Below are 10,317 nucleotides of genomic sequence, written 5' to 3'. Positions count from 1 at the left end.
AGTCACAGCCTCACCCCTCTCCTCTTAGCGCCGCTCATTTTGGTTTCTTCAATTTTGTTCTTCTTTCTTTCTTCTTTTTTCATTTTCGTTCAATCTTAGGCCCTCACTCCTCAGCGCAGCTCACTCGCTCAGCCTCCTTTTAAGCTTGGAATAATTTTCCTAACTTTGCGGCACTCATTTTCGTTAACTGGTAAGTAGTGAAGTTTTCTTATGTGCTCATAGCTTGGCTTAGTTAAGGGGTAGATAATAATTTTTGAGTTTACAAAAGCAAATGCTGTTTTGACGAGATTCTTGAGTCTGCTTTGTCTTTCCCATCAATTGTCATCCAAGCAGCCTTTGACATGTCTTTCTTCTTCTTCTTTTTATGAAGTTTTCCTTCTTCTTTGTTTTTGTATTGGTTGCCTCTATAACAACTAGGCAATGATTAAAATGATGCCGTTTGGTTCAGACAGGCACACAATAAGTAATTTGAATCGGTTTGAGGGAAAGGGACGCCCAACCCACAATACCCGATCCGATCTGCCAACCCGCAATATCTGCCCCGCAAAACCCGATACCCAGCGGATAATGTTCACTGTAGACGAGCCACGGGTAAGATTTCTAAAACCTGCAATGTGTTGGTCTAGGTGACGAAATGACCAAAACTCATGCCCTCCCGAAATGTATAACTCAATGTAATTGAATCTTTTGACACGCAACCTCTCAGGATTAGACTATAACATCTATTCATCAAGAACACATTTCCAATAACAAATATTAAATAGAAGAACCCTTTGATTAAAGTGGATAATGGACTTTGAAAAATAATTTTCTTTGTAAAAGAACTAATGCTATAATATATGGCCTTATGCCTTGAAGTCTTTTGCAACACTCTGTACAGTGTTCTGAATTCTTTGGTAGGCTACGGGTATATATACACTTTGGAAAGCAAAGAAAAATATAATTAAAAAACTAATACTAGACAGCAAGTCTAGGGAAAGGCTGATTCGAAAAGCAAAGGCAATAAAAACAAATTTTTCTTTAAGGCTCAAGAAACATAAAGCAAGAGTGGGCATCAGATTTTATCTTAAAGACCATTACAAAACTTATTAAATAACCAACTGTTAAAATGATTTGATGACCAAAGGTTAAAAACTTTAAGGCTCATGAGTCATGAGTTAATGATAAGTGATAAAAACGTAAGAAGATATTTTTTCATAAAACTCATGATTTTGACTTAATGTCAAACGGTAACAGAAAAAGTCTTGAATATGACTTAATATCCAACGGTAAAAAGAAAATTAATGGACAATATTTGTAACATTACAACAAGTAGTGCATTTGTTGTAATTTTAACATTATCCTTCATATATATATATATATATATATATATATATATGAGAAATGATTCCTACACTCATTTTTCACAACAGTCCCACAACAAGCTGATGTGGCTGGTAATATTTTATCACTTTTTTACAAAAAGAAAACAAAACAAAACAAAAAAAGTAATAAAATATTACCAGCCACATCAGCTTATTGTGGAACTGTTGTAAGAAATGAGTGTATGGATCATTTCTCTATATATATATATATATAATAGGAGAATTATTTAGAAGATTGCATAACATTCAGACAAGTGGCATATTAAAATGCTTCCAAGTGTTCATTTTAAGTTAAACGGTGAGTTTAAGTTTGTGTTAAAATGTAATAGTAAACTCAATCCCTATTTGCATGTTAAATAAAAATTGAATCCCAGTTTTTTCTCTAAAAAAAAAAATAAAAATTGAACCTTATTTTGGTGTTAAACATACAGTAGCCAACTCATTATGCATTAGTTATTTTTTCCTATAAACTAACTAAAACTAAAACGTAGTGTTTCATAATAACTGTAATTGTTTACTGCACTCTCAAAATCATAACCCTTTACAAAATCGTTTTCTGTATAAAATTCAAAACTATCTACTGCCCCTTGGAGTTCGTCTTCAAATCTGATCAACCAAAATGTTATATATATATATATGATTTACAATTATATGAATTTTTTTTTAATGTGTTTTGTTGTGTTCCCTACGAATGATGTTCTGCTTTTCTTTGCAGTTTTTCTTATTCTTTCATATTTTGTCCTTATTTTCTGTTCTAATTTATATATTATTTTTATTTCTGTTCTAAAAGTAGTTTTTTTTTTTTTTTTTTTTTAACGTTATATGTGCAAAGGATCTCAGGAAAAAGAATATATGTTAGACATGACTTCTTCCTATACCTATAAGGCTTTGAATTTATTGTAATTGGAGAAAATATACAATAAAAGAAAAATAATATTATTTTTATACTATATGAGTATTTTCATTTTTTTTCGTTTGTCATCTATTTCCATTTTTTGCCTTATTTGGTGTTCTAATTTATATATTATTGCTTATTTTGTGCTAAAAGTATTTTCTTTTATGATATATATATGTGAAGGACGGTCAAAAGAAAAAAAAAAAAAAAAAAAATCATTTTGTCGTGACTTCTTCCTATACCTATTAGTTTTATTGAAACCGAGAAAAATATACAAAAAATACAAATCTTACATTTCAATTTTTTGTCCTTATTTTTTTGTTTTAAATGTAGTTTCTTTTACGTTATACATGCAATACATTCATATATATACACCTCTAGAATGTTGTATGAGTTATACTTCATTTCATATTGCCCTCAATTTGAAAGGTAATAAGATAACAATATTTATAAAAATGGAAATATAATATTTGGCTTCATATTTGAGGTTTATAAATTGTTAATTATTCATTATTTGATTATGGTAAGAGTGTGATTTTCTTTAGTTTAAATATGTTAATTGTTAAAAAAAATTTCTTTTGGGTTTCTTTTGTAAATATTGAATACAAGTTATAGCAATGATGTGAGTACACTATTTTATTCTTTGTTTTTGTGAATTCATATATTATGTAAAAGGTCTATTGAATTAAAGTCTATAAGAATTGAATAATGTGATTACTTATAAAAAAAAAAAAATTGAATACATGTGATTTATTTTGATTCCTTATAAGATAATTTACAATATACATTTACGTATTTTAAATTTTATTCCGAAATTTTTATTTTGTTTCTTAAATTAAATGTAACAATTAATTTGTTATGTAGTTTTAATTAGTAAAAACCTGCCCATAACGCGGGTTACATGCTGGTTTTTATAAAAGAAAAGCGTTGCAGTTTGTGAGAAAATGATTAAGAGATATCATATTCCTTTAATAGGAAAAAAAAGAAAAAAGAACAAGAAAAAAGAGTAGGATTAGGAGATTCTCTATATATGGTTTGTTGAAAAGAAAAATGTCTTTCAATTGTATTGCATTTGCTTCCATTATTTTCATTAGAGCAGTTTTGGCTTTCTCAATAGATAGTATCACTATTCACTAGTAGGCATTCTACACTTATCTAAGATAATCCCGGCACACTGCTAAAATGATATATGACAAAATCTAAATAACAGTTGCTTTTGCTTCACCCAGTGTAGGTTCTAATCCCTGCTGTGATTACATAGTTTTTTTATGAAGGCTACATAAAATCTTGTAAAATTTGTTTGACATAGCAAGGCCAATGGCCACGGTCACCCCAACAGCGAGCCCAATAACCGAAGCTGCAGTAACCGATTTTCTCTTCTTGGCTGATTTTGGTGAAGTACTGTTTGATGTTGTAGCGTTAATAAGATTCGTATTTCCCTTTGCATCAAACGTAAGCCGTGGATTATACTTTGGAATAATTCCAGAGAGCTGGTTGTTAGAAAGGAGCAACTTTGTCAAGGATGCCATTTGGGTCAGATCTGTTGGTATCTCTCCTGACAAACTATTGTTTGAGAGATCCAAAACTTCTAATGCAGTAAGTTGTAAAAGACTTTTTGGAATAGGCCCTTCAAGGAGGTTGGTGCTGAGATTTAAAGCAATCTGCAACTTTATTGGCATCCTTGGAATCTTACCGCTAAGTTGATTTCCTCCAAGCTGGACTTCTAACAGAGAATCCATGTTGACAATGGTGGGGGGTATTGGACCACTGAGATGGTTATTTTTCAAGTGCAGGTAAGTAAGGCTTTGCAAGCTTGAAATCGTAGAAGGTATTGAACCATTCAGCGAATTCCAGCTGATGTTCAGTGTTAATAATTTCTGTAGTTGGGTAATTTCAACTGGGATTTCTCCAACCAGCTTGTTCGACTGAAGCTTCATAACTTGAAGTTGGCTAAGTCCACCCAACTGTCCCGGCAATGCACCATTCAGTTTATTCCCTGCCAGATTCAACAACATCAAATTCCGGCAAGAACCCAACTCCGGAGGTACCGACCCGGTCAAGCTATTGTTTTCCAGCTCCAAGTACATCAATTTCTCAAGTGTTCCAAATGTTGAAGGGATTGTCCCATTAAGCGAGTTGCTCCCCAATCTCAACCTGACCATGCTTGGAGATATGTTTGGCGGTACCGGTCCCGTTAACAAATTATAAGACAAATCTACAGTCTGCAAATTTGATGGTGCCAACATGTCTGAAGGAATCGACCCAGTTAAGTTATTATAACTAAGGTCCAAGTTCTTGGGGAATCTTGTAAGTCCACTAGGAATCGTACCTTCAAACTTGTTTTGATAGGCTGCAAAACGTGAAAGGCTTTTGATACTTGATAGGATTTCTGGGATTTTCCCGCTAAAGACATTGGCAGATAGAATCAAAACTTCCAACTTAGAGAGGTCTCCAATTCTATCAGGAACAGGGCCAGAAAGATGATTTGCACTAAAGTCAACCAGAGTCAAATTTTGGTAATCGATGATTTGATCAGGGATTCCACCTTCGAAGGAATTCTTTGAGAGCTGAAGCTGCTCCAAAGCCATAGCTTTCCCAAGGTTGGTAGGAATGAGGCCATTGAAAAGGTTGACACTAAGATTCAAACTTTTCAGGGCAACCAATCCTTCTAACTGTAAACTTATGTTTCCACTCAAGGAATTGAAAGACAAGTCTAAGAACTGCAACCCAACAAAACCATGAAAATCAGGCAGAGGACCAACTAACCTGTTTCTGCTAATATCCAAGAGCTGCAGCCCTCCAAAATTACCACAATCTGTGATAAACCCATTTGGGATTGAGGCCAGACGGTTGTTGGAGAGGTCAAGACTCACCAAAGAATCTATCTGGCAAAGAAGAGGTAGAAAATCTGAGGAGGAGAGGGAAAACCCAGATAGAGAGATTTCGGTAATGGCAAGGTTCCCAGGGCTGCACCTAACTCCTTTCCATGAACATGGGTCTTTGGTAACGTCCCATAATAAATCTGTGTTGTTGATCAGGGCCTTAGAAAGATTGGTCATGGTGGTTCTTTGGTTTGAGGGTAGTTGAGAGAAGACCAGAGGACATAACAAGAAGAAAAATAAGCAGAAATGGAGTAGAGGAGTGCTGTGCTCGTACCTGTTCATTTTAGCTACTTGATGGGGAGATATTCTGCAGTTCTTTTTGTATCACAAAGATGTATGCATGTATGGACTGATACAATATATAATTGTTTGGTTTCAGGTACTGAAGATGGAAGGCAAAGATATGAGAAAGGAGAATAGAAGGACAAAAGTTGAAGAGAGAGAGGTGTCTTGTTTGAGCATAAAAAGAAGAGAGATTGGTGTGTTGGGTGATGGTATTAGCCAGTTATCCTATTGGGTTAGTTTGAAGGCAGGGAAATTTTTGGGAAATTGGAAGTAGAAGAAGATTGTTGGCGACTTGGCGTCGTGGAGGGTGGAGTTGACGGGATTGGGTGGAGTTGACTGGAAATTGAGAAATTGGCCTATTGGGTTAATGTGCAATGGACTAGAAAAGCTTAGGACCGTGCAAAACCTGTCCAAACCTGCAATACTTGTCCCGCCCCGACCCGCAAAAGTCTACATTCTAGTGTTAAAATTGTGGGTCCGGATAAGCAAGTGGACTATCCGTGCAAGGCAGAGCGGGTCACATATATTAGTTTTTACCCGCCTCATATTTTTAACCCTAAAAAACCCTAAGTTCCTAACCCTACATCGCACCCCTTACAAGTCAAACAACAGGATCCTCTCCAGTTCCTTTCAACTGGAGAGGATACTGGTCCACAAGTCATAGCCTCACCTCTCCCTTTTAGCGCCACTCATTTTGGTTTCTTCAATTTCGTTATTCTTTCTTCTTTTTTCATTTTTCGTTCACTCTTGGGCCCTCACTTCTCTGCACCGCTCACTTACTCAACCTCCTTCTAAGCTTGGAATAATTTTCCTAACTTTGCGTTACTCATTTTCGTTAACCGGTAAGTGGTTGTAATACCTCGTATTTTAAAAAATTGAATAAAATATCTTAAAATATGATTTAAGACCTAATAATAAAGTAAAAGAATAAATATGAATATTTACGAAAATAAATATTCATTTAGAAGCATTTATAATTTTAATTTGATAAAAACTCAAATGGACCTTAAACTTTTAAATAACGGAAATAAGGTCAAACGAACTCCGTTTTGGTCAATTCAAAAGTCAGAACGTTCGTCTTGAAGTCCTCTAATTACACTCTAAATTTCATAATTTTTAGACTCCATATAGTACCTGAAAATACCCACGAAAAATGGTACCATGTTTTAGACGAAAATTAAACAATAATAATTTATGGGCTCATTTTAGTTCTCCATGAACCCAGCCCCTACTCCAGCTCACGGTGCAACCCAGTCTAGCCCAGTTCACACACAGCTTCGGCTTGAACACAAAAGAACTCAGGGGATTAGTTTATCAAGTTGAAAATTAACTTCTTATTAGTTGAAGATATGAGATATTTGGCACTTAATGATTACTTCCTACTCCCATATATGCCTTGTCATAGCAGCTCAAGGCCAAGATGCCTCATTCTCAACCGTGGATCAAGTTCCACTCAAATACATCCAGCCGTTCAAGCTTTCCTTAAAGAGATACAGCCTCCCTTTCTTTCATCTCTCTTTTCTTCTTCCTTCTTGGATCCTTGACAACGCAGCACTCACCTAAACTTGCTGCCCAAGGAGGAGTCCCAACCGTTGGATGAGCTTTGATCCAAGCCATCCCAGCCATCCAAATCAGTATAAAGGAAGGTTCACCCTCTCTTCAATTCACGCCCAACGGCCTTCTTCTTCCTTCTTATTTTCTGCACCTCTTCTCAATTTGTCTCAAAAACTCTCTCTCTCGATTCTCTTGCTTCATTTCTTGTTTTCTCTCTCTCTTTGGTTCTCAATCGGCCAGCACAAGAAGCAGTAGTCTCTCTTTTCCGTTTGGTAAGTTCTCTCTAGCTATACCTTTCGTGTTTCTCTGTGGATAAGAAAAGAGATTGAGCAGAAGAAAGAGAAGATAAGGAAAAGAAAATGGTCCAGAATATCTCTTTGTACGTGTGTGTTGAAGAAGGAAGCTAAGAAGTGTCTAGTAAAGGGCATAAAAGGAAAAGGGACAAAAGCAAGAAGTGTCTAGTAAAGGGCATAAAAGGAAAAGGACAAGAAAAGAACATAAAAGGACCCACTTTTTTTTATCTCTCGTAGGTTCATCAATTTTTGGTTTAGTTCTTTTTATATATATATATATATATATATTAAAAGAAAGAGTAGGTAATTTTGGTAAGTTTAAGTTTTATGAATTTTATATATTTTATTATTATAAATTATAAAAGTGTTTTAATGTTTTTTAAGTTATATTTTAACGTGATATTTCAAGTAGTGTATTTAATTAATGAATCACGTCGTTATAATGCCCGAATAAAAAATTACCATTTTACAAAAGTGTCGTTATACAACCCAAATGCTTTTAAAGTATTTTTAGGCATTAGTTACACTAATGCCGTTATTCCACCCAAATTTTATAAGATTAAAATAAGGATTATTAATATTGTACTGCTTGTGTACTTTTCAAATATAAAACCCATTAATTATATTATTGGAGTGAGGAGTCGCTATGTCGATTTGGTACAAAAATAAATAAAAGCATTTATAATACCGTTTTTACTTAAAGGGTATTTTAGTCCTTAATTAATAAATGGCGTAATAATGCCCATACAAAATACGTGGTAATATAATTAACCTATTTTATGCCGTTATAATATTTAAGCAACATTAGAAATTGTGTTAAGTGGTTTAAAAGTCGAAAGTGATAAAATGTTAAAATAGGTTCTTAGTATTTTATACTAATATATTATCAAATGTATATAACTGTGCAGTCATTATTCATGTGGATATCTCTTTGTAGCAGAGAACTGTGAGTATTTCTTACTGACTGAGGATGATGCTGAATTTTCATAATGTTATGATTTCTGCTTTATTTAATTGGTTGCGCATGTGGAATTTGCATATTTTGTTATTTTAATTAATGAATTTAATTATAAAAGAGTTGGGAGTGACATCTGCCTGAGCCAAAAATATTAATAAAGAACAAAGTAGGGAGTGACGTCTGCCTACGGACCAAGGAGTGACGTCTGCCTGTACCAAAAAAATAATAATTACTAGAGGAGTGACGTCTCATATCATTCGCTAAACGGGAGTAACGTCTCATATAATACGTTAAACAAGAGTTACGTCTCTTAGATTTTATATACTAGAGTGATGTCTCCTTGAATCTATTTGTTAGAGTTACGTCTCTATAAGGTGAATGCTAAAAGAAAATGGTTATTTAAATAAATAAGACTCTGCATATAAAACTGTCATTGCATTGTGTTCTTTATTTATAATCAATCAGCAATCATATTATTATTGAAAACAGTGGACTCACTAGATGTTTTTGTATTATTATATCTCTCTATATTATATATTAATACAGGTTATGAAGATGAGGAGTATCAGGATTGTCCAGACCTTTAGGTGATCTTGATGGCAATATTTGAGACTAGGATGCCTCCCATTTTTGTAGACTAATATGTTTAGTCCATTATTATAATATTCGGAGAATAATTTTTATATTTTTGTTAGTATGTATATAATGTTTGTAAATTATCTGTGTCATACATGGTACAAATACTATTTTAATGTGTAATTATTCAATTACACTCTTTTTATATATTTTGAAGTATTTTGTTAGAAGCTCTGATGTGTCAATGTTAAGAAAAAATATATTCCGCTACCAATTTATAACTCTGATGATGTCGTAATGTCACGTAAAAATCGAAATTTTCACTTACGTCTTTTTGTAAAAGGCGGAGCATTACGGTGGTGAAGTTTTCTTATGTGTTCATAGCTTGGGTAAGTTAAGGGGCAGGTAACAATTTTTGAGTTTCCAAAAGCAAATGCTGTTTTGACAATATTCTTGAGTTTGCTTTGTCTTTTCCACCAATTGTCACCCAAGCAGCTTTTGACATGTCTCTCTTCTTTTTTATCAAGTTTTCCTTTTTTTTTTTGTTTTTTTGTTGGTTGCCTCTATAATAACTAGACAATGATTAAAACGATGCCATTTGGTTTAGACAGGTACATAGTAAATAATTCAAATCGGTTTGAGGGAAAGGGACGCCCAACCCACAATACCCCATCCGATATGCCCAACCTGCAATATCCACCCTGTTCAACCTGCCTTGCAAAACCCGATACTTAGCGGATAATGTTCATTATAGACGAGCCACGTGTAAGATTTTTAAAACCTGCAATGTGTGGGTTCAAGTGACAAAATGGCCGATACCCGACCCACCCCAACCTGGGCCCACCTCTAGACAAGCATTGGTAAGTGGTGAAGTTTTCTTATGTGTTCATAGCTTGGCTTAGTTAAGGGGCAGATAACAATTTTTGAGTTTACAAAAGCAAAGGCTATTTTGACAAGCTTCTTGAGTCCGCTTTGTCTTTTCCACCAATTGTCACCCAAGCAACCTTTGACATGTCTCTCTTCTTCTTTTTTATCAAGTTTTCATTTTTCTTTGTTTTTCTGTTGGTTGCCTCTATAATAACTAGACAATGATTAAAACGATGCCGTTTGGTTTAGACAGGCCCATAGTAAATAATTCAAATCGGTTTGAGGGAAAGGGACGCCGAACCCACAATACCTGATCCGATCTGCCCAACCCGCAATATTCGCACTGTTCAACCTGCCTTGCAAAACCCGATACCATGCGAATAATGTTCACTATAGACGAGCCACAAGTAAGATTTCTAAAACTTGCAATGTGTGGGTTCAGGTGACGAAATGGCAAATACCCGACCCACCCAAACCTGTGCCCACCTCTAGACAAGCCCCCTTCCACCTCCCTCACAAATAATATATATATATATATATATATATATTCTGAATATATCCAAATAAAGGAAAAAATTGTTCTAAAGGTTTTTTAAGCATCGCTTTTCATTAAATCATTCTTCAAAGTTTAAATTTTATCAAT

General features: G+C 34.4%; 1 protein-coding gene and 1 long non-coding RNA gene across 2 annotated transcripts; one reads left to right on the top strand and one right to left on the bottom strand.

Moving 5' to 3' along the window:
* Positions 1–8,983, top strand: LOC133865699 (uncharacterized). The gene is made up of 3 exons (XR_009899792.1): positions 1–190; positions 449–591; positions 8,778–8,983. It is a non-coding gene; the product is annotated as an uncharacterized LOC133865699 (long non-coding RNA).
* Positions 3,393–5,638, bottom strand: LOC133865690 (probable leucine-rich repeat receptor-like protein kinase At2g33170). Its single transcript, XM_062302120.1, has one exon. The coding sequence runs from the start codon at positions 5,421–5,423 to the stop codon at positions 3,513–3,515; it is 1,911 nt and encodes a 636-aa protein (XP_062158104.1). The 5' UTR covers positions 5,424–5,638; the 3' UTR covers positions 3,393–3,512.
* Positions 8,984–10,317: the final 1,334 nt, after the last annotated feature.

The sequence above is a fragment of the Alnus glutinosa genome, chromosome 4 (assembly GCF_958979055.1).
Source record: "Alnus glutinosa chromosome 4, dhAlnGlut1.1, whole genome shotgun sequence".
NCBI lineage: Eukaryota > Viridiplantae > Streptophyta > Magnoliopsida > Fagales > Betulaceae > Alnus > Alnus glutinosa.
This window is presented reverse-complemented; position numbering and strand designations above follow the sequence as displayed.